General features: G+C 34.2%; 1 protein-coding gene and 1 pseudogene across 1 annotated transcript in view; both read left to right on the top strand.

Moving 5' to 3' along the window:
• CUL5 (cullin 5) overlaps positions 1 to 26073 on the top strand; it is a 91094-nt gene that overhangs the window by 50665 nt on the left and 14356 nt on the right. Inside the window, exons 6-11 of the mRNA XM_069470923.1 lie at positions 284 to 429; positions 512 to 592; positions 16821 to 16914; positions 18208 to 18338; positions 19329 to 19436; positions 22637 to 22701. Coding sequence (XP_069327024.1) covers positions 284 to 429; positions 512 to 592; positions 16821 to 16914; positions 18208 to 18338; positions 19329 to 19436; positions 22637 to 22701 — 625 coding nt within the window. The remainder of the gene's footprint in view (positions 1 to 283; positions 430 to 511; positions 593 to 16820; positions 16915 to 18207; positions 18339 to 19328; positions 19437 to 22636; positions 22702 to 26073) is intronic.
• LOC138385482 (small nucleolar RNA U3) lies at positions 18498 to 18589 on the top strand (annotated as a pseudogene).

Raw genomic sequence — 26073 nt, 5'->3', positions numbered from 1 at the left:
CTTCTGTGTATTTTTTCTTGATCATCCAATTAGAAGTTAATCTCTTTCCTATTAAAAAATGATAGTCCATATTATCTATGCTATTTATTTGTTACTTTACTGCTTTGTGCTTCTATTTTTTAAGTTTCTTATGAAGAAAGATTTTATCTTACATGGTTATATATTCTCTTGAGCATTTTTACCTTGTACATAATGAATGACTCCTCAATATTTATTTCATTTATTTAAATCAAATACTGATTTAAATCATAATTAGAGTAAAATTTTATTTTCTGTTTTTCAGTTAACCTTTGCTCTAATCCTGAGGATAAGCTTCAAATTTATAGGGACAATTTTGAGAAGGCATACTTGGATTCAACAGAGAGATTTTATAGAACACAGGCACCCTCGTATTTACAACAGAATGGTGTACAGAATTATATGAAATATGTAAGTCAGAACTTAGTATATGTGATAATTTGAGCTATTCTCTTGCTATTCTTAAAATGATTGCTATTTTGCTTCTGGACAGGCAGATGCTAAATTAAAAGAAGAAGAGAAACGAGCACTACGTTATTTAGAAACAAGACGAGAATGTAACTCTGTTGAAGCAGTAAGTAATTTTGTAATTGTACATTTTATGGGATTATTTGAAGTACAGAAGCACAGGAATGGCAAATACATGACACAGATAACATTATCCTTTCTCATGTCTCTGACCAACATTACTAATTGATTATAGTACTCTTTCCCAATGAGTCAAAGCACAGCTTCTGGAGATACGTTATTCAGCACACAATGTTCTTCGGAGCTGGTGTGCAAGGTGAAATCTATTTGCCATCCCTGCTCTAGACTTTACTATATTTAATATACTTAATTTTTAATCAGTTGTCTCCTTTATTGTGTTTTATGCATATCTGAAATTAACCATTTTATTGATTTTCATGTTGCAAGTAAAATGCGCTCTTTAGAGATACAGTTGATTCTCATCACAGCAGTTACATTCTATAAAGTGGTTGTGAACACTGAATTAGTGAATACTGAACTATTACTCCTAGGGGATATTTCCTCTTGTCCTAGGAAGATATTTCAAACTTCATCTTTTCATGAGATAAAACATTAATTATTTGATAAGAGATCACTGGCTTTTTGTATTATTTTATATTGTATAGTAAGATCCTCATTTAAACAAAAATGAATCAAAGGTAGTAGCCATGCTAGGTATATTCTTTTACATGGAGAGCTGACCTTAGTGTGCTTTAGTAAGGAAAGTAAGAATCAAGTTTGGACAGAGTCTTGGAATCTGCTCAAATATAACAATAGTATTTCCTCTACTTCCTTTCAGTATTTGGAGCCTAGGAACTAGATTTAGATTTACATTCAAAGGGTAGCATTCCAGCATGCCTATAACCTAATATTTTTCAACTATGGATGGGATTTTTAAAAATTTTTTTACTTCTGACCTCTTCTTTGCTTCTTCTATCTTGAAAGGTAGTCATGTTTATTTTATTCTTTATTCAGAAATCATACTGAGCTGGATCTTTTTTCCCTCTGCTTTTTTTGTTTTGTTTTGTTTATGATTTGCAATATATATCCTCTTTCAATGGTTAAATTAATTTTGATATTGGCAAAAGAGAGAGGCTGATTTAGTGACTGTTTATAGAAGTTTGTTATAGAATTTAAAACCAGGCTTGGGGCCAGGCTCATGCCTATAATCCTAGCAGCACTCTAGGAGGCCGAAGTGGGAGGATCACTTGAGGTTAGGAGTTAGAGACCAACCTGAGCAAGAGCGAGACCCCATCTCTACTAAAAATAGAAAAAATTAGCCGGGCACGTGCTATACACCTGTAATCCTAGCTATTTGGGATGTTGAGGCAGGCGGATCGTTTGAGCCCAGGAGTTTGAAGTTGTAGTGAGCTATGATGACACTATTGCACTCTAGCTGGGCGACAGAGTGAGACTCTGTCTCAAAAATAAATAAATTAATAAATAAAACCAGGCTTGGGTTTCACTTCTAAGGCAGGGAAGGCCATTGAGTTTTTTTAATACAAGTTTGCCGTGGTCAAAGACATTGCTCAGAAAGATTAATCCTGTGACAGTAAAGATCAGTTGGAATAGGGAAGAGCTGGGAATAAGAAGTAGAAAGTGTTTGTGATAATTCAAGTGGGGTATTAAGAGAACCAAATAGAGTAATAGCAGTGGGAATGGAAAAGACAAAGGTAGAGGAAAAAAATTCTTAGAGATGAAGCATTGTATTGTAGGAATGGGCTAGATATTGCAGAGGATCCAGCCAATAATTTTTTGAAGGTCTCAGCTTGAGAGAACTGTGCCGTTACAGAAAGATTAGGTACAAAAATAGTCTTTGTTTTTTTTCTTTTTTCATTGCCTGCTATCTTCTTCCTTCAGAAAAAAATAAGTCTTAATGAGGGAGAAAGATGAGTTCAGTTTGGGAGATTTGAGTATTTTTAGTAGATTGGTGTGCCTGTAGCACCTAGATGGGGATGTTGTAGTTTTGTAAGGTGTAATTGTTTGTTCCTCTATTCCAGTTTATACAGCTTAGTTGTATCATATGCACATTGTGAATATTCAACTATAGAGGACCAACTAAAAGAAACAATAAGAGAGAGCAAGAAAAAGAGAATGAGAAAAGCAGAGAAAAACAAATACAATAGTTTGTATGGAATAGTTAAGTCTCCCTTTCTATTTGAAAACACACACAAACACCCAGAGGGAAAAAACTGAAATAAAAGATGTGACTTCGCTCTTTCACAGTTAACAAACAGTGTGAGCATCTCTCCAAGCCGAATGATTCTAGGGTTTAAAGATTAGCATTTCTTTCTTTCTTTTTTTTTTTTTCCCAGCAACAAAGACCTGAAGTGTGATACTTTATGGAGGACATAATAGGTCTATTTTTTTTTTTTTTTTTTTGAGACAGAGTCTTGCTCTGTCACCTGGGCTACAGTGTAGTGGTGTCATCATAGCTCACTGCAACCTCAAACTCCTGAGCTCAGTGATACTCCTGCCTCAGCCTTCTGAGTAGCTGGGCCTACAGGTGCATGCCACCACGCCCAGCTTATTTTTTCTACTTTTTTTGTAGAGACAAGGTCTTGCTCTTGCTCAGGCTGGTCTTGAATTCCTGGCCTCAAGCAATCCTCCCCGCTCGGCCTTCCAGTGTGCTGGGATTACAGGCACTTGACTCTACTTCTGTCGTTTGTTTTTATTTTGTTGACTTTTCTGCTTATTTTATTTTATTTTTTTCTCTCGGGTTTTTTTTTTTTGCCTGTAACCTTGCCAGGGGTATTTCTGCTTATTTTAAAAAATCAACTTTTGATTGAAATAATACATATATACAGAAATGTGCACAAATCTTAAAGTATATAATAGGTGAATTGTCAAAAAGAAATGAAAAAAGAAAAGGTGACTTGTCACAAAGTGAACATACCCATGAACTTACCAGAACAATCATGCCCTACAGAACTTATCATACCCTCTTCCAAGTTACTATTATCATTTTTTTCTTCAAAGGTTGTCACTCTCCTAACTTTTAACAACAACAGTATTAATAACATAGATTAATATTAACCAGCAGTTGTTATATTGTTTGTATAGCAAATTTTGATGCATAGGAGACATCTAGCACCAAAACTATAGGATTAATTATAACACTGGAGATTTAAAGCTTAGTGCAGATGCATTACTATATTATATACCTCACTGAGCTAAGAAGGCCATTTTATATATATGTTATATACCCACTGTTTATTAAATATTTGTTCATTCACAATTTTTGTTTCTAAAGAGAAATGATTTGTTAAAATGAAGTATGGTGTTATGGAAGGAACAGCAAACTAAAAGATTACTAAGTCCTGGATTTTAATTTAATGTAACAAAATATGAAGAATATTATCTGAATACTTAGGAAGAAAAAGTCACTTTCTATACAAAAAAAGTATCAGAACACACCTCCTTAAATTTTCTCTAGAGGAATTATTAGTCAGCAGAACATGCTATTCTATATCTTAATGCTTTATTGATATTAGTTTCAGTCTATACTTACCTATTAAGCTATTCTTATTCATGGAGGATAAGATAAGGAGAACATATTTACCCTTATAGTCACTTCATATGAAGCTACATAATAATGCACACCAGAATTTAAGATTAAAGTATGTAAATTTTCAGCAGTTATGTTTTTCTCTGAAAATTAGCAAACTATGCTTTATCAATTACCTTCTTTGAATTTATTTAGCATAAATCAGTCTTCTAAACTTGATTAATTTTCAGTATACTAATGAAAGCAAGTTTCTGGACCTATATTCTATATAAAGAACAGATGGCACCCAGTTGTGAGACCAGGCCTAATAAAGTCCAGATGTATATTTCAAGTAATGTTCATGTATTGCTTAGCAGCTTTCTGAATTCTTTCATTGTTTGTAAGAGTTTTATTTCATTCTCTTGGGTATTCCAAGCATCTAATTACATCATCTTCAAATGATGGTGCTTTCTTCTTCATTTTGAATATTAATACCTCCTATTTTCTTCAGTGGACTAAATTCATTAGTAGTTAGCTCTAGAAAAATGTTAAATAATGTTAAGGATCCTTTTCTTCTTTCTTTAATGAGAATGCTTTTAAATTTTCACTATTAAACATAATGTTGGTTTTGAGCATGATGTATCCATTTTACTACGATAAGAAAGTACTCAATTATTCTTTTATCAAGAATGTTATTAGGAATGTATGTACCTTAGTCCTAAAGTCAGTTTCTTATTTTATGGGGAAACACTAGAGGCATTTCCACTAAGATCATGAATAAGGCAAGGATGCCCACTATTTCTAGTACTATTTAACATTGTAATAGAAGGATATTAGCCAATGCAGTTAAGCAAGAGAAATCAATTAGAGCCATAAAAATGAGTAAGGAAGCTGGGCACAGTGGTGTCTGCCTATTGTTCCAGCTATTCGAGAGGCTGAAGTGAAAAGATGGCTTGAGCTCAGGAATTTGATTGAATCCACGCTGGGCAACATAGTGAGACCATGTTTCGGGGCGGGAAAGAAAGAATGTGTAACAAGAAGTAAAACTGTCTCAGTTTGGAGATGATGTGATAGTATATTCAGAAAACCCAAGATAATCAAAGATAAAACTAATTAAAATAATAAAATAAATAATTCAATAAGGTAGCAGGATATAAAATTAACATATAGCCATCAATAGCCTTCATACACACAAATAATAAACAATTAGAGGATATAATGTTAGGGAAAACTTCATTTGTAGTAGCAACAGAGAAAATTAAATACATGGGAAATATTGTGAACCATATAAGAGGAAAAAATTTTAAGCACTATTGAAAGACATTGAAGTAGATTTGAAAAAACAGAAAGACAGCCCTTGTTCGTAAATATTTTGACTCAAATTATAAAGATGTCAGTTTCTGTTTAAATTAGTTTTTTAAATCACTTGTAATGCCAGTAAAAATACCAACAACTATTTTATGAAATTAGACAAACTGATGCTAAAGTTCATATGGAAAAATAAACAGTTTAGAATAGCTAGGAAAACACTGGAAAAGAAAAATTATGAGGGAGACTAGCCCTACCAGACGTTAAAACATGCTATGTAATAAGCCTTTATAGTTAAAGCAGTGTTATATTGATACATAGATAGTACTGTTTAATGGCTGGTAAGACTTGTGGAATGGAATGGAAAGACCCAAATACAATGATTTATTATTAAATATATTTTAGGTTGGCTCTCAAAGTACTGAGGGTAAAGATGGATTTAAAAAAAAAATAGTATCAGGATAACTCAGTAGCCACGTGGAAAAAGATAAATAGATCCATATTTTACACCATACAAAGAATAGACACCAAATGGATCAGTGATCTAAATGTTAAAAATGAACTTATGCAAGTATGAGAAGAATTCTTTAACCTTGGTTTGGGTAAAAGCTTTTTAATATGACTCAAAATGCAGAGTCAGTAAAAGAAAAGATTGGTAAATTTGATTACCTTTTAAAAATTGCATGACAACCAACACTATTAACAAAATCAAAAGACAACTGACAGCCTGGGAAAATATATATGCAACATATATCACAGACAGAGAATTTTTTAAAATGAAGAACAAAGGATGAAAGCCTGATAGGAATAATGGGAAAAAAAGATACGGACTTTTTTTTTGTATATTTTTGTGTGAACAAAAATATACATGGGAATGGTTCTCAAAAATATGAAAAAATGTTTGAACTCATTCTTAGAGAAGAATTCCACCTTATAAATGTAAAGGGAAATAGACAATCACTATTAGGCAAATACCACAGTAATAATTATTGCAGACAACCCTCCACTAATAGATACTAAAATTAATGGCCAAAAATTTGAAATGAAATAGAATATTCACAGTTTCAAAGTATCTTCCGCAAGATATTTATTAAAGGAGAAATAGTAATGGTACAGTACAGAAACCCAAATGACACCATCTTTAAGTAATCAAGGTTTAACATCACTGGTAAGAGTACATGTTGACATGTGTATCCCTTGATATCATGCACTAAAAAGAATACAATATCATTTCTGTGGTATTGTTGCCAAAAGTGCATAATCTTACTCTAATCATGAGGAAAAATTAGATAATCCCAAATTGAAAGGGAATCTACAAAATAACTAACTAATATTCATTAAAAGTGTCAAGATCATAACAGACCAAAAAAAGGATGAAGAAACTGTCACAAATTGGCAGAGACCAGGCGAAGCAATAACTAGACGCAGTGGCTTGTGGATAGGATCCTGGCACGAGAAAAGGACATTAGTGGAAAAACTGGTGAATTTTGAATAAAGTCTATAGTTAATTAATAGTATTGTACCAATACTGTTTTCCTGGTTTTGATAGTTATAGTTATGTAAGATGTTAATGTCGGGAAAAATGGGGTGCTATTTTTGTAACTATTCTCTAATCATTAATCAAAATAAAAAAATTAAAAAATAATATTATGAAGAATGCCCTTTTTTTTTTTTTAATTTGGGAGACATCAGTGGAGATGATCATATGGTGTTTTCCTCCATTAAACTAATTCATTAAGTCACACGGACAGGGTCTCTAACAGCAAACTATTCTTCCACTTTAGGAATGAACATAAAGTCCCATTTTTAATGGATAAAATTTATACCCCAAAGGGATTTTGACATATCTTATGTAGCCAATGAAAGTTACTCCCAAGATTTTCCTCTCACAATTTTTTATATGTAAAATGTTTAGATAGTAACTTTATTATGTCATCAAGATAATATCTTTAGGATCATTTGGTAGATTTATTTTATTCAACTTTTATTTGAATATCTGACAGAGATAAATCAATGGAAAGTTATGCTGTGAATTGTTTAGACATCATAACATAAACATGCCAACAAGCAAAAGGTGGGGAGCAAATAAACTGTTTTTGTCTAAAGCCTAGACTATGTATTGGAAAGTTGTAGAAATAAGTTTGGAAAAGCAGGAGGTAGATTTCTATCTCATTGTGAATGACATTTGAATTCTAGGCTAATATTTCTGAACTGGAATCTCTAAGCCAGAGGTTTTTAGTGAGGGCAGTATCTCTCTCCAGGGCTCATTATAGGAATTTGTGAAAACATTTTTTTGTTTGTTACAACAATTAGATATTTAGTGGCTAGGATCCAGGAATGAGATGTCTTACGGTGCTCAGACTGTCCCACATAAACAAGAATTATCCCAAATCCAAGATGACTTTAGAATGTCCCACTGGCCACTCATGTAAGTGAAATATTATTTATACTTGTTTGAAACTAGAACTTAATTTTGTTTTATTTATAAACCAAAAATATTTGCATGATATTAATATGTGCTGCATTTTCCAGGGATGATATTATTGTGTAAATTAAGAAAAGATAATACCTTGTTTGGGATTTAAAAATTTTTTCACTATTAGAAATTTATGTCACCTGTGGTGATATTGCTAATGGTATTGAGTCACCAGTGTACTTACATTGGACTGCTTCTGTAGTTTGCGCATTCCCAGTGATGTTACATATAGGTATGACTATTTATTTGTCTATTTGACTATTTGTCTCTTCTAGTTTAGTGTAGCCAAGCATTTACAAATTGAAATATATGTTGACTTACTATAAAGTACATTCCTTTGATTTCTCCTGTATATTATAATTAGAGTATTATATTGATGTGTCTGAAATAATGTGTAAGTAACTTACTTCAGAATTTGCTATAAAAGTGAGTATTGGATCTGATAGATTTGAGAACCAGTGATTTGGTGATGAAGAGGCATTAAAGGTTTTTATGACTAGGACGTCAAAGCTGCATTTTAAAAGGATTCATCCACCATGGGAGTGTATGGCAGGGTTTGAAGAGGTAAGAGACTTGCTTTAAGCTGTCTTGAATGATGTAATACATGATGACACAGGAATGAAAAGGCAGGGGGGTGTAAGAAGCATTTTGAAGACAGAATCAATAGGCTTGAAGGATGATTGAAAGATACAAGCCTGGGTTATTAGAAGAATTTGAGTAGAGCATCAGAGGAGAACTAATTTTAGGAGCCTCACCAATTTTAGAAGAATAAGAATTGGGAGTGGAGTGTGTATAAATAATAATTACTCTACATTTGCAGTACTTTTTGAAGAGTAATGAAAAGTCATTGTCTTCTGTATTGTATGTGTAATGATGAGTTATAGGTTTGGTTCAGACTAGTGCTTTTTCTACTGAACTGCATTACTTCTAGTATGATGTTCCACGGGAATGTAGGTAAAAATTATGTAAGGTTTCTTAGTTTTTTGGTCTTTTTTTCCTTTTTTTGGTGAATATGCTTTTGGTTTTGGGGGGGATAGGATTCTTTAGCTAGAAATTATGATACTCCAGTTTTTCATTAAACCATTTGATCTATATTTATTGAGCACTCAGGCACTCAGTTAATGTCCCTATGATGAAGCACACAGAGGGGATACAACAGGAACATAGCAATATCTTTGCACTTCTAGAGCTAACATTCTAGTGGAGGTAAACAGATTAAGGGCACATAAGCAAATAGATGAAAAGTGATTCTTTATAAAATAAGAGTAATGCTATAGAGTGAATTGGTGGTGGTAATGCTCCTGCTGCTGTTTTTACTTTGTGGAGTGTGGTCAGAGAAATTCTCTTTGAGGGAGTAATGTTGAAGCTTAGACCTGAATGATAGGGGGCTAGCTTTGTGAATATCTGAGACAAAAGCATTCCAGGCAGAGGGTGAAGAATGATTATAAAGGCTTTGAAGCAGGAATGAACCTCACATATTTTAAGAACAGAGAAAGGTTAGTGTGGCCAGAGCATAGTGGATGAGAGGATGTGAGTGATGCAAGGTAAGGATAGACAGGAAAGCAGAGCTTAGGGCAATGAGAAGCCATTCAAGGGTTTTAAGCAGGGAACTGTTCTGATTTTCATATTACAAAATAGCACTTGGGCCGCATTGTGGTATTGAGACTAATAATCTAGGTGAGAGATGTTGGTGGCAATGGAAATGGGTATGTAAGTGGATTGATTCAGGATATGTTTTGGAGGCATAACTTAGTAAGTAGGTGCTGTTACCATTCCTGTTTTACAGATGAGGAAATAAATTCAGAAATGTACAGGAGGTTTCCCTCAATCACACAGCTAGGAAATGGAAATGGTGATTCAAATGGAATTCAATTTAAGTCTGTCTGATTCTAGATCATGATTTCCTAAGGATACTGTTAAGCACTTTAGAGTATATAAAAAAGAAACACATAGTTTGGTAAATAATTTGGGTATATGTGTTGTACATATATGTTTGTAATTCACAATCATGGTTGCAAGGGACAAGAACCCATCCCCCCCCCCCAAAAAAAGGTGGATCTGTTAGTTCATGTAAAATCCACTTTGGACAGTGCTAGGGTAAGGCTAAAAGGAAGGAAATCTCGATTCAGAAACATGGAACTCTGCCAAGGCTTTCTAGGTATGTGTTTTTCTGCTGGTCTGTTTCATTATCTCCTACAGCTGATAGGCTTTTTGTAGAGGTGGGGACCATGAAAGCTGCCAGCCTATCTTTCTAGTTTGTGACCTGAGAGGGGATGAGAGTCTTTCCTCACTGGTTTTAATTAGCCCAGCTCTAATTGACCCAGATTGGGTCAAGCGCCCAAACTTGGATCAATTGCTGTGTGTGTATGTGTCTTTGCAGATGTGTGTAAGCATGCTTGGTGCCAGTGTATAAGTGTTTATAGTATGTATAATATAGCAATTCTTGACTTAATCCAGAGGACAACCCATTTAGCAATGTTAGTTATTTGCAATTCAGTGGAGAATCTAGAAAGTAAGTTAGTTCAAGAGTTGTGAGCAGTGAAGTATTACATTAGATGTCTGAAGTCCCACTCTTACACATTTACTTATAAGAAAGCCATTAGGCCCTACTCTGATCCACTTTTACAGACAGTTCCAATAAGCTTGGTTATCATTTGGTGCGCCTCTAGCAGATGAATAGCAGTGTTACTAGTACAACAAGGTAAGAGGGTTCAGAGCTATGCTGCAGAACAGGCATATTGACAGCAAAAATGACACAACCAGAAGAAAAGAGTAGGAAAAAAAATTTAAGCCTAAATTATTTAAAGTTCTCTATAGCTCCTAGTTTTTAGGTGATAGTCCTACATACCCTAGTATTTCCTGAGGCCATTCTGTTAGTATTTATCACATACCTATAGTGTGTCAGGCCTTATGCTAGTGGAGAATAATAAGATAGACCTGGTCCCTATCCTCAGGGTGACAGTAGAATAAAATGGATTGCTTATACAATAGAGTGATGGAAGAGTGAATTGGTAGTGCAAATGTTGATCTCTGACCAGAGGGCACTGAGAGGAAGGCAGTGTATTATAGTGGTTAGGGCATAACATATGTTGGAATCAGATGAGGATTTGATTTCCACTGTTATTATTTTACCAGGTGCTGCACTTTGGCACATTGTCAACCTTGGTAATCCCTGTTTTCCTAACTATAAAATGGAATAATACCCATGTGGGTTGTCAGAATTAAATGATATATGATAATAACATTTAAGCATTGTCTCTGGCATGATAGCTTTTACCATTAGGGCTCTGGTTTGGAAAATATTGCTTACTAATTCTAAGACAAATAGAAACTATTTTAATATCTGTGCAAAACTAATTTTAAAAACTGAACAAGCAACTAGGTCACAAATTATAAATTATTAACATTAATAAGTACTTATTAACCTTCAGCATTTTGATATCTGAAAAGTGATATCCAAATAGTCAAGGTGAGTTCAGACTCTTCATTGCTCTATATAAAGGTTTACTTGTTTAACTAGTTTAGAAATGAAGCAAGTGCCACTAGTTACAATGGTAGGAAAAGAATCTTAACCAAACTACAAAGGCCAAGAGAAATTAGTTTTGAAAATAGCCTACCACACATAGAATAAATTAGTTCTTGAAAATATTACAGATACCTTGTATGAGTAAGGGCCTGATAATGATGAAGTAGAATCTTAAATGGAGAATCCTAAGATAATTTCTAGTTCAACTCTCATTTTATAGGTTAGGCAAAAGCAAATTATGACTTACACAGGTTATTTTATTTATTTATTTATTTATTTATTTATTTTGAGACAGAGTCTTGCTTTGTTGCCCAGGTTAGAGTGAGTGCCGTGGCATCAGCCTAGCTCACAGCAACCTCAAACTCCTGGGCTTAAGTGATCCTACTGCCTCAGCCTCCCAAGTAGCTGAGACTACAGGCATGCACCACCATGCCCAGCTAATTTTTTCTATACATATTTTTAGTCGGCCAGATAATTTCTTTCTATTTTTAGTGGAGACGGGGATCTCACTCTTGCTCGGGCTGGTCTCGAACTCCTGAGCTCAAACGATCCGCCTGCCTCGGCCTCCCAGAGTGCTAGGATTACAGGCGTGAGCCACCGCGCCCGGCCCTACACAGGTTATTTAACTAATGAAAATCAGAACTATTCTTGTTGCTTTTTGCTAAATTTCAGTGAAGTAGAATTCATTGTGCAAGGTGAATACCACTAAAAGAAGAATTTACTACATCCCTTAGCATACCTGTCTCACCTTTCATCTTCACAGACCTATGAATTCATTCATTCAACAAATACTGAGTGCCTGCTGTGGTTTATGGCAAGCATTGTCTTTGAAGAGTTGATAGTCTTGCTATAGAGGAGGGTAAACATCAAGCACATTGATAGTTAAAGTGTTTCACCTTGCAGACCTCTGGGGAGAGATTGCTATGGATTTAGAAGTTGTGCTCATCTCAGGCAAACAAATACAGGAGTTGATGGCATATGGCAAAAAGGTTTTTTCTTCACGGAAGCTAGCAAAAGGAAACAGAAAGGGAATACAGGTGAGAGAGATGGTTTATCACTATCCTTTCCATTCAAGATGTATTTTCAAATAACAAGTATATATTTAGGATCAACGGTGTATGTAGTACTTTGGTAAATGATGGGGAAGAAATACTGTAGAGGAATAATACGGTCTCCTCCTCAAGGAACTGACTCTTGTTAGGACAAGACTCATTTGAAATAAGGAGAGAACTCTAGCAATCTCCTGTTTCTTTTTTTGCCTTGGCAAAATAATTTTCTGAAGGATTTTTCAATACACAGGGATCTATACCATAATTATTTTCTTTACCCTTTTTTAAAAGCTTCATTATGAAAGTTTTCAAATATTTACACAAGTAGAGAAAATAGTATCATGAATCCCACCCTCCTACCCAGCCTCCAGACTCAACAGTTATCATTTTGTCTTGTTTGTTTGGCTGATCCTTTTTTCTTTTTTTTTTTCTCTTTTCTTTTCCTTTCCTCCCTTCCTCCTTCCCTCCTTGTTTTTTTCTCTCCCTCCCTCCCTCCCTTCCTTGTGTTCTAGCATTTTAAAAGAAATTTATGAAATTGTACTTTTTAAATTCTAGACATATCTATATTAAAACACTGTAGCATGTATATACCATGATATTCCTAACCAGTCCTCTGATGACCATTTTCATTGTTTATAATTTATTGCTTATAAGTAGTGCTTCCTGGAATATTCTGATATGCTATATCTTTTTAACGTCCTTGTGCTTACATCTTTTCTCACACCTGGCTTTTCTTGAAATGGAATCTCCTGGTAATGCGATTGCTGAAGCAAAGGTTGTGAACTTTTTATAAATTGCTACATAATAAATACCAAACTGACTTTGAGAAATGGAGTAATTCCCATCAACAATGTACTTGTTTTTCCATACCTTTATTGATCTGGGTTTTGTCAGTCTATTAATTCTTGCCAGTCTCCCAGTATCATAGCTTTTAAAATATTTTATGTGCATTTAAAATTTATTAATGAGGCTGGGCATATTTTTTTTAATTTTTAAAATTATGTTTAGACACAAGGTCCTGCTATGTTGCCTAGGCTGGCCTGCATCTTTATTCTTATCATTGACCGTTTGTATTTCTTCTTTTGTGAGTTCAGACTAATCTTTCATAAATACTACTTTCAGTATTGTTTTCCTTCTTTATTAAAAAACTAGAGTATCGTCTGGGCATGGTGGGTCACGCCTGTAATCCTAGCTCTCTGGGAGGCCAAGGCGGGTGGATCGTTTGAGCTCAGGAGTTCGAGACCAGCCTGAGCAAGACGGAGACCTTGTCTCTACTAAAAAAATAGAAAGAAATTATCTGGACAACTAAAAATATATAGAAAAAATTAGCCAGGCATGGTGGCACATGCCTGTAGTCCCAGCTACTCAGGAGGCTGAGGCAGAAGGATTGCTTGAGCCCAGGAGTCTGAGGTTGCTGTGAGCTAGGCTGACGCCACGGCACTCTAGCCCAGGCAACAGAGTGAGACTCTGTCTCAAAAAAAAAAAAAACAAAAAACACAAAAAAGTAGAGTATCGTTGTTTCATATCCCTGATTTTCAAGACCCTTCATAATTTGGCCCTGACCTACTTTTCTAACTTAATACTGTCTAGCAAGAATCACTCTGCTACAATGAGGAGTATTTCCTCATTGATATAATTTATCCTATTCATTTTTTTTCTCAGATTCATTTTGGTCATGTTTTACTTTCTTCTGCTTATCCAAATCCTTACAAGGATCCTTGTAACCCGTGTTGTAATAAAGTAGCTCAGATTCTCTAGCCTTTATCAATTTCCTCTTATTAGAATTCTCACAGTACCTAATCTAGTTTATACCACTAGATTTAGTAGCAAATCATGGACTGCTTTGTTGTGGAACTTATGCACCAGCTGTGTGTGAGGCTGTGGACTATATAGCCGTGGACAGAGCACAGTCTCTGACCTTGTGAAGTTTATAGTGTAGTGATGATGCAGTTATTTCCATTTCTTCATTAGTGAAGTTGAACTTATTTTCATATGGCTCTGTACATATGAAGCATGCACACATTTGTAGGTATGTAGTTATGTGTCTCCAACTGGATTGTAAGATCGTTGAGGGTATGAACCATGTTTTGTACTTCTCTGTTCTTTAAGACGTTTAACTCAGTTCTGAGCGTATAGCCATTACTAAGTATATACAGCTCTACTGGTGTAGTGAGAAAAGTCAGAGGCTATGGAGTTACATACCTAGCCTCAAATTATAGCTTAGGACCTTATGAACTAACTGCAGTGTTTGCAAGTTATTTAGCCACTTGTATCCTATGTCCTCACCAAGTAAATATCTGCTTCATAAGGTTGTTATGTGGGTTAAATGAGATAATTTGTGTAAAGTATTTAGCATAACACCTGGTGCAAAGTAAATGCTTATTAAAAGGTACCTGTTATTATAATTTGTTTAACCTCTCCATCTAGAAACTGATTCAACAACCTTTTATTTCCCTAATGCCTTTCCTTTAAGCATTTATCAAATTCTATTCACTTTACTTCAATTATCTTGTCAATTTAGCCTCTCCTTTTAATCCTCATTGAAACCCACAATAAGAAATACATTTTATATTGTGGGTTAATATATACTATGTTTATTTATACATATCTGAAATAAAACTTTTATGGAATAATATTCATTGTTATGACATGTGATGCACTCTTATAATTTTTGTTTTGTTCTATTGTCATTTTTCATAAAGCTGGTAACAGCCATTAAAACTGATCTCACAACATACAGTCTGAAACACACTGGTCTAGATTTTTGGAATCTGAAATTTGGACTACCACTGAACAAGATAAATGTTCAAGTGAAAGTTTTCAATGAAATAGTTTAGAGCTTATTTGGATTGCACTCTCTTTGTTCTCTGTTAGTTACATATAGTTAGATTTACCTATTCTCAGTCTGATTTTGCTGCTCAAGGTAGGAGTGTTCAGTTGTTCTTATTTCAGGGCTGGTATAGAATAAGATTACTCAGTGGTTGAGCCAGAGATTCCCACCTTGCAAGGCAAGAATTTCTCATCTACTTCATGTATATATTATTTTCTTAGGACAGAAATTGAGATACATGGATTAAAAAGTTATTAGCATAATTCTTGAGTGACTTGAAAAAAACTTATTGGGAAATTTTTAAACATTTTAAAAAGTAGAAAGAATAGTGTAATGAATCCCTATTACCTAAATTCTGCTTCAGTAATATCAACATTATGTCAGTTCCAAAGGAATTTTTTTAAAATATTTTTAAGGGATACATAATTCCCTTAATATAGATAGATGATTTGCTTTTAAGAAGTGATATATGAGCCTTAGTGTACCTTGCTTCAGTGCTTACTACCTGTTAATTTTATTTGATCCTTGCAAGAGAAGTAAATAATTACATGCCATGAGGGAGTAGGGGTGGTGCAGAAATTTTCTGCACCATTTGGGGATTTTCCTGATAACTTTCTAGAGCACTAGACCCTGCCATCTTACTTGAAATATTTCAACAGCCTCTTTTACTATCTCCCTACCACCTACTCCATACCACCTACCTTACTGCCATTACACTAATCCCTAAGAATGACTTGAAGGGAGGAGAAGCTCATTACATTTATCCTTTGTCTAAAACTTCATTGGTTCTTCTTCCCTACCTGTAGAATAAAATCCCAAATCACAAATTTTCATTGACCATCTGGCTCCAGCCTATCTTTCTAGCTTTCTCTTCTACTGTCTGTCTCTTCTCTACCATTTTTAGTTTTTTATTATTCCTAGAATACTTAATCCTTGTTTTAGGACTTATTTTTCAAGATCCAATTTATGTATCAATTTATGAATGAGGCCTTTTTAACTACTCCAGAAAAAAGTAGTTTCTTAGCTTGTTTTTGTTTGTTGAGTGTGTGTGTTTATATGTGCATGTAATGCCACTTAACTGAGTTATATTTAGCAGTTTAGGCTTACCCCCCTCCTCACCCTCAATTAGACAGTGATCTCCTCAAGAGCAGGAGTTATATCTTATTCTTCTTTGTCTCCTAAACACTTCTTTGATGCCCACACATACTAGGCATACAGTAATGGTTTGTTGAATGAATTTATTCATACTTTTAAAATTTCAGAATCTAATTCCAATATAGGCTCTCTCCAGATAGGAAGAGTTAATCAAAGTTTGTTTTTTCATTTTGGTTTTTAATACTTTGTTTTTTTCTCCCTTCTTTTGGGAATTTTTGTTAAAATTTCTTTTCTTTTTTTGTAAATTTTGTTTAAATTTCTAAAGAGAACCTAAGTTCCGTAGTGTTTTCCTTAAGGGGAAATTTACTTTGGTAAACTAATGTAGAGTATCTATTTTCAATAATCCATAGTAAAGGTAAGTAAAATCTACTTTCAGTATACTTAGTTTTTTTCTGTTTGTGAGGTGGAATAGATTTGTGCTGTAAAGCTTATAGTAGTCTTGACTAATTTTTTATATATTTCAGCTCATGGAATGCTGTGTAAATGCCCTGGTGACATCATTTAAGGAGACTATCTTAGCAGAGTGCCAAGGCATGATCAAGCGAAATGAAACTGAAAGTAGGTAAAACATAACATAAAGTTATCATAATTTTTAAAAAGGGTATCTTTGAAGCAAATCACTTAATAAATTGCTGTTAGATCATTTTTTTGCACATACGTGTATTTGCTAGAGTGAACTGTGCTTAAGGAAAATGATAAAATATCTAACACAGAAGCACTGCTAAGGAATTTATAAATTTAGATATTAATGCTTGTGTGTGCATGGTGAATTTCCATTTTTTTCTCAAAAGTAGGATTCTACTTTTAAAGGCCAATTTAAATTAGAAACATATAAGGTAGAACTAGGTATTTGACTTTTGTGTGGAACCTTCTGGTGAATCTGTTTAGAGAGTAATAAAACATTCCATGTTAATAATCATCACCACCCCAAAATAGTTTATAAGATAAGATTTCTGAAGTGTATTTTTTATTAAATATTTCCTTAATAAAAGTATGTTTTGAGGGGTAGCAAGTATATAACAATTAATTTTTTAAAAAATTACCCATGTTCCTACTACCCCCAAAATAACCACTTTCGACATTTTGATGGAATGCTCTCCAGATTTTATTATATCTAAGTACAAGGTCCCATTTAATCTCTAGCTGCATTTAAAGTACATATTTCAATTCACTTAAGTTCATACTTTTTAGGAGTAATTCTGTAGTAAAAAGCAATCTGCTTATTGGCATAAACAAAATAATTTGAATTCTATATGCCAATCTAAGTAGATTTATGTCTGATCCATGTTAGACTCCCTTCAAAAGGGTTTATTTAGTGGTAACTTGTACTGTGAGGTAGGGTTTTTGTGACGGTCAATTAAATGGTATAATATATGAAAAACTTTATGAATACAGTTTTATATTATCCTGAATACAGTCACTTTTATAATCATTACTCATGTTTCTGGCTATAGTTTTATAATTTGTACAGTTTTTTAATATTGCAACTACTTTATGAAATGTACTAATCTTCTCTGTAAACTTTTTGTACTTATAATAAAAAATATTCCACCACATTGGAGATCAGATGACTCACTTTTTAAAGGAGTTGGGTTTTGCAGTATTTGATCACTTTTAACGAGATTTTTTAAAAAATAATTTTTGTCAAACAGAGAAGGTGGATCAGGAAGTCTTGCCTACTAAAACAACTCCTAACCAAATCATAGTCACAGAATACTGTTATTAACAGTATAAACTTCCAACTAATAGTTCTCCAAACTCTTACTACCATAGGCGTTTCATAATATAAAGCAGAGAGAAACTTTATTCTAGGGCGTGAAATGATTGCATGAATGTGTTCTGTCCTTTTAGAATTACATTTAATGTTTTCATTGATGGACAAAGTTCCCAGTGGGATAGAGCCAATGTTGAAAGACTTGGAGGAGCATATCATTAGTGCTGGCCTGGCAGATATGGTAGCAGCTGCTGAAACTATTACTACTGTAAGTTTTCTTCAGTGACAATGATAGATATGTATCAAGGTTATTTTTAAAAATGCAGGATTGACTAGTAGTTACCAGAGGCTGGGAAGAGTAGAGGGAGGTGGGAACTAAAAGAGGTTGATCAATGGGTACAAACTTACAGTTAGAAAATAAGAATAAAAGACTATACTTTCAAGGATCATTTCTATAGTTCGTTACTAGAGAATTTTTTCTGAATGCATAGAGCACAAAAAAGCAAGAAAGAATTAGCTTTGGTCTTCTCTTACACAGTAGAGTGACTAGTAAATAACAATGTAGTGTATATTTCAAGACAGCTAAATGAGAAGATTTTGAATGTTATCTTCACAAAGAAATGATAAATGTTTGAAGTGACAGATATATGTGATCATTATACTGTGTATACATGCATTGAAACATTATATTGTACCCCATAAATACATATAATTATTGTATGTCTATTATAAATAAAAAAGCTAAATTAAGAAATGCAGGATTGGGCCAGGTGCAGTGGCTCATGCCTGTAATCCTAGCACTCTGGGAGGCCAAGGCAGGAGGATCGCTTGAGCTCAGGAGTTTGAGACCAGCCTGAGGAAGAGTGAGACCCCATCTCTACTAAAAATAGAAAAAATTAGCTGGATGTGGTGGTGAGCGCCTATAGTCCCAGCTATTTGGGAGGCTGAGGCAGGAGGATTGCTTGAGTTTAGGAATTTGAGGTGGCTGTGAGCTAGGCTGACACCACGGCACTTGAGCCTGGGCAACAATGAGAGTCTGTCTTAAAAAAAAAAAACACACACACAAAAAAGCAGGATTTAGTGTTTAAAATAGTAATTGAAATGGCAAAACAGTGATATCAGAACACCTTTTAATTTTAAGAAAAAATTTCCCCAATTTTAAACTATAGTCTTTTATTAAAATTATGTTTATATATTTTCTCATTTTTATATTATTCTTTTTAAAATTTCAATTAAATATAAAACATTTTGTTTCTAGGACTCTGAGAAATATGTTGAGCAGTTACTTACACTATTTAATAGATTTAGTAAACTTGTCAAAGAAGCTTTTCAAGATGACCCACGATTTCTTACTGCAAGAGATAAGGTATATGTTCCTGTATATTAAAATTTTGTATTAATTAGTCATAATTTACTTTGATTAATAAGCAATTTGTATCCTTATACTATTAAATTGGAAACTAAGAACCTAGCAATTCCAGTTTTTCATCAGTAGTGTGATATATGTTTTTGTGAGCATTTTGTAAGCATTGAGTATCCTTGTGAACTGGAATTTAGCTAGAAAGTTGCTGTCTTCCTCATTTTTCTAAGGATGTTTTCCTGTTTTTGAATATTATCGATTATTGAATTCTTGTTCATTCTTCCTTTAAGATCCAGCTGAAAGTATAATTCCTCTGGAACTTTACTGATACTACCCCACCTCCCTCCATAGTGCATCACAAGCAGAGTTGATTCCTCCATTCTCTGTCCTTTCATAGGGCTCCTTCAAGAGTTGTGTTAGATTTATCCTTGCTTCCCAGGGAAGCATTCACGTTGCATGCCATCTTTTCCCATCCTTGCTAGTAATCAGAAGAAATTACCATTAGTTTCTTCCCCTTTGGTTACTTTTAATTACTTCCCAAGTTTGAATGGTTCTAAATGGGCAATCAGTTTTCTCTAGCAGGATTTTTTTTCCTTTTTTAGTCTATTTTAAAATAAGTAAGTAAATAAGTAGGTAGAATAGGCAAGGAGTTAGGGAGTATGGAGGTGGTGAGGTGGTTTGAAGTCTTAAATTGTGTAGCTTGCGAAGGCTTTGCTGAGCTTCCATTTACATCTAGACTGAAGGTGATGAAGGAATAAGTCATGTGGCTACCTGAAGAAAGAGTGTTTCAGTCAGAGGAAACAGCAGATGCTCTAAGGCAGGAATATACCTGTCATATTCCAGGAAAAAGAAGTTGTTATGGTGAGAGTGGATTGAAGTGAGGGGGAGAATAACAGGGAATGAAGTCAGAAAGGTAATAATAGGAGGCCAGATCAAATAAGACTCTTAGCCATGGTAAAGAGTTTCGTTTTTTACTGTGAGTAGGGTGGGAAGTCATTGAAAGAATTTTGGGTTGGGTGTGGTGGCTCATGTCTATAATCCCAACACCTGGGAAGGCTGAGGCAGGAGGATTGCGTGAGCCCAGGAATTTGAGACAAGCCTGGACAACATAGTGAGACCCCATCTCTAGGAAAAAATTTTTAAACCTAGCTAAGGCATGGTGGCATGCACCTGTAGTCCCAGCTACTCAGGAGGCTGAGGTGGGAGCATCGCTTGAGCCTAGGGTTTGGAGGTTGCACTGAGGTACTCTTCTCCACCCACACTAATGCTCTGTCAGTCCTGTCTTCTCACTGGCTAACTAACATACCCTTAAGTTTTCAAATTTCATGTCTTTTATTTTTTTTAAAAATTGTGTATATTTAAGATATATAATATCTGTTATGGGATACATATAGATATTAAAAAGATTACTACAGTGAAGCAAATTAACAATTCCATTGTTTTACCTTTTTTGTCTGTGTGGCAAGAGCAGCTAAAGACTACTCATTTGGCATGAATCCCATATACAGTACAGTATAATTTCATTACCTGTAGCCCTCATGTTGTACATTAGCTCTCTAGACTTGTTCATCCTACGTATATGCTACTTTGTATCCTCTGACCTACATCTCCCCATTTCTTCCCTGCCCCCTCTACCACTAGTAACCACAATTTTGCTCCTGTCTCTGTGTATTTGAATTTTTTTTTTAGATTCCACACATAAGTGAGATATGAATAATATAATATTTTTGTGTTGTGTCTGGCTTATTTCACTTAGCATAATGTCCTTCAGGCACATCTCATTCTTTTTTTTTTTCTTTTCTTTAAAACCCCTGTGGAATTATATTTTAGGGCTGAATAATATTCCATTGTGTGTATATATATGTATCAGTTTCGTTATGCATCTTTTGATGGACACTTAGATTGTTTTCACATTTTGGCTATTGTGAATAATGCTGCAGTGAACATGAGAGTTCAGACGTCTTTATAAGCTGGTGATTTCATTACCTTTGGGTATATGCCCAGAAGAGGGATTGCTGGGATTCTAATTATATTATGAAGATAGACTATATGGGATTTGCTAATGAATCAGATGTGGTATGTGATAGAAAGAGAGCAGTCAAGGATGACACTCAGATTTGTCTTCCGATCAGTTAGAAGGATGTGTTTACTGCAATAGGGAAGTCTGTGGGAAATAGGTGTTGGGGAGATGGTTGCAAAGAAATCAGAAACTCAGTTTTGAAGAAGTTAACTTTGAAATGTCTGTTAAACATCTATGTGGCAATGTTGAATCTGGAGTTTAAGGAAGATAATGAGACTGGAAAAGTATATTTGGCAGGTTCAGCGTATAGATGTTTTTTAAAGCACTAATAGTGGCTGTGATCACCAACATAATGAGTGAAGACAGAAGAGAGAACAGATCTGAGGATTGGCCTGAGGCATTCTGATATTTGGTTGTAAGAAAAATGAGGAACTGTCTTTAATGAGGAGGGATGACCAGGAGTGGAGTGACCAGGAGAGTGTTGTGTGCTATAAAACAAGTAGAAAAAGTACTTTCAAGAGGAGGGTATGATCTGCTGTTTCAAAATGCTGCTGACAGGTCACATAAACATTGACTCCAGCAACATGGAGGTTGTGAGTGACTTTGTGAAGAACAAATGTGTACAGTGGTGGTACAAAAGCATGATTAGAATGGTGTTCAGTAAGAATACAGGAAAGAAATTGGAGACAGCGAATTAGATAATTCTTCTAGGATTTTAGATTAAAGGGAGGGAGAGAAGTGGGGCATTAGCTGAAGGTAGAGAAAGCCAAAAGACATTTTTTAAGATGTGAAATATAACAATATGTTTTTAATGCCGAGGCTCTATATACAAACAATGAAGAGGGGGAAATTAATATAGGAGTGAGAAGAGGGAATTCTGATTACTTCAGTTTTCTCAGTGAAATAGGAAACAAACCACATCATTAGATGAAAATGTACATGGGGGAAGAAATATTGGAGGTTTAAGGAGAAAGGAGATGATACAAAATGTTGTGTAGGAGACTGAGCGGACAAGAGAAAATAGTGTGATTGTCAGGCAGCATTAAGACCTCACTTCAGAATGTTGATAATATAACATGACAAAAAGCATGCTAAAGTCTTTGACTAGTATTTTTAGAAGTATAATAATTTATATTTTAAATACTAGAAGTAATGTTTATATTTCATTTTACATTATTTTTTGCAGGCATATAAAGCAGTTGTTAATGATGCTACCATATTTAAACTTGAATTACCTTTGAAGCAGAAGGGGTAAGCTTTTTAAAACTATTTTAAAAATACTTACATTTTTGGAGTGTAATACATGTTACTGGGTATGCAGGTGCCCTATTAATCCATATTAGGTTTGTGTGTTGTTGTTAGTCTTACGATTTTTGCTGCCTTCGGCTGTTTTTTTTAAAACTCTCAATTTATAATTTTATGTTAAGGTATCATTTTATGACAAAAAAGTTGACTTTATTTTTTCAGAGAGAAAAAAATATTTTATTCCTATCTCTACTTGATTGTTTTGCCCTCATTAATCACTAAAAGTATTGTGTTACCTCTAAAAGCATAAAAAATGACTCAGTTTACTATGATGATATGAAAAAGGAAATCAATTTTTTTTTTTTTTTTTTAAAGACAAAGTCTCACATCATCTCTCCAGGTAGAGTGCAGTGCCATCATTGTAGCTCGCTGCAACCTTAAAGTCCTGGGCTCAAGTGATCCTTCTGCCTCAGCCTCCTGAGCAGTTGAGACTACAGGTGCCCGACACCACACCTGGCTGATTTTTTCTATCTTTTCAGTAGAGACAGGGTCTCACTCTTGCTCAGGCTGGTCTTGACCTCCTGAGCTCAAGCAATCCTCCTGCCTTGGCCTCCCAGAGTGCTAGGATTATAGGCATGAGCCACTGTGCCTTGCCAAAAAGGAAATGAATTCTAATGTAAAGTTTTATATTACCATTCTAAATAATTGATCACTCATTGGTAAGATGAATTTGCCTGTACTGAGTACAATTTATAGAAAACTTGGCAGCTGAAATTTATGAAATAATAAATCCAAGCTATAGTACTTTCATAGTAGTACTAAGTAGCAGTGAAGGTTAATAGGCAAAAAACCTTTTTGATGTAGTTTCTAGCTGAGAATTACTAATTTAAAGAAATTTTACATATAATGCTAAAACATTTGAAAAGTATTGAAAAATAGCAGGAAAAGTAATTATTCAGGTTTTTTCTATTATTTTAATTTTTTTCAGTTTGTCTTTTTTGAGCTGTGTAAGTTGCTTGAGTAATATTACAATGGAAGATGTCTGAGTCACACAGTATTATAATACTTGACATATTTTAGAAGGACATGTGTCACGTTCTCTTTTATAAATGATGAAATATATTAAATCTACATATATAACATATAATGAAACATGTAACAACACATCTTTGTGATCTGTTCACCTGAGTACATAAAGATCTTTCATATTTATCTTCCACCAAGCTTTTTTTATGAAAATTTTCAAACTTACGATGAAGTTACTATAATTACTTTATCAAATATGGATCTCCCTGTACATATCCATCAATCAACTTTTTAAAAAAATTTTTTTTTATTTTTTGAGACAGAATCTTGCTCTGTTGCCCAGGCCATAGTGCCTAGCTCACAGCAACCTCAAACTCCTGGGTGCAAGCAATTCTCCTGCCTCAGCCTCCCAAGTAACTGGGACCACAGGTGCGCACCACCGCACCTGGCTAACTTTTTCTATTTTTAGTAGAGATGAGGTATTGCTCTTGTTCAGGCTGGTCTTGAACTCCTGACCTCAAATGATCCTCCCACCTCCGCCTTCCAGAGTGCTAGGATTACAGGCATGAGCCACTGCATCCTGCCAATCAGTCAACTTTTTAAATGCATTTCTAAAGAAGTTGCAAGCATCAGTAACCTTTACTTCCTAATACTTTAGCATGTAGTCATTAATTGAATTTGATATTTATTTATGTTTTGAGGTAAAATTTACATAAAGTCATATGCATAAATCTTTAGTGTGCACTTGAGTCAAGATTTGACAAATGCCTATACCCCTGTTAACATGTACAATATCTTCATTATTCTATAGAGTTGGCTCATACCCCATTCCTAGTTAGTCCCACCTCACCTCTTTCCAGAGGCAACTATTATTCTGATTATTTCAACATAGATTAGTTTTGTCTGGTTTAGGACTTCATATAAATGGGATCATACCATATCTACTTTTTTCTATAAAGCTTCTTTCATTCAGCATTGTGCTTTTGAGATTCATCCATGTTTGGCATGTAACAATAGTTTGTTTTTCAAAGTGTTTATACTATTTTACACTTCTACTAACAAAGTATGACAGTCCTTGTTGATCCTCATTCCCACCAATGTTTGGTGGTAGTGTTTTAATTTTAATCATTCTGAATGTTTGTATTAGTATCTCATTATGGTTTTAATTCTCATCTCCCTCATGACTACTGGTGTTGAGTAATTTTTCATCTTTTTTTGGCATTCTTATATTTTCCTTTATGAAATGTCTTCAAATTTTTTGCTTCTTTTTTCCCTATTGGGTTGTTCCTTTTTATTAGTGAGTTAGTTATAAGAGTGCTTATATATTCTGAATATAGGTTCTTTGGAAAACACATGCTTTTCTGTTATGGTTTTTGCTTTCTGTGTTTGATCTAGGAAGACTTTGTCTACTTCTTCCCTAGGACAGGAAGATGTTTTTTGTTTTCTTCCAGAAGCTTTATATTTTTAGTTTTCAGATGTAGATCGAAGATCCATCTTAATATTTGTGTATGGTATGAGGGATTGAACTTCATTTTTTTCCTTTTCCATATTAGTAAGTGGTTTCAGCACTATTTATTAGAAAGACTTTCTATTCCCCATTGCATTGATGCCTTTCTGTCAAAAATCAAGTGAATTAACAATGTGGATCGATATGTTGGCTCTCTTTTTTGTTCCAGTGATTTATTTGTATACTCTTAGGCTGTTATCACACAGTCATGATTAATATAGTTCTGAAGTAAGTCTTGAGTCAGGTAGTATGATTTTTGTTTTTGTTTTTTTCCCATATGTATTCATGGAGGATTTTGCCTCTTCCTTTTTTTTGCCTTTCACCGTTTTCTTTTTTATAATGTCTTTATTGTTTCCTGGTGTCAGGATTATGCTGGAGCTATTCCCTCCTTTTGTATGTTCTGAAATAGTGTAATTGGTATTACATCCTTCTTAAATGTTTGATGGAATTCACAAGTAAAACCATTTGGGCCTGGAGTTTTCCATGTGGGAAGATTTTTTATTACAAGTTCAATTTCTTTAATAGATACAGAACTCTTCAGATTTTTTATGTAATCTAGTTTAGTTTTGGTAAATTATGGTTTTCAGGAAATTTGTTCAGCTAAATTGTCAAATTTATGTGCATAAAGTCATGATTACCATTACCTTATTATCCTTTTCTCTTTGTAAAATATTTTTTTCTAGAATTATTTGAGAGTAAATTGTTCACCATTCCAAATACATTGGTGTGTGTTTTCTACATACATAATCACAATTTAACTTTCCGTATCAGGAAACTAACTTTGAATACTACCATCTACTCCTCAGACCCTTTAAATTTCATGAATTGACCATAAATGTTTTATG

This window comes from Eulemur rufifrons, chromosome 6, assembly GCF_041146395.1.
Source record: "Eulemur rufifrons isolate Redbay chromosome 6, OSU_ERuf_1, whole genome shotgun sequence".
Classification (NCBI taxonomy): domain Eukaryota; kingdom Metazoa; phylum Chordata; class Mammalia; order Primates; family Lemuridae; genus Eulemur; species Eulemur rufifrons.
Note: the sequence above shows the minus strand (reverse complement) of the source record. Positions and strands in the feature narration are given on the sequence as shown.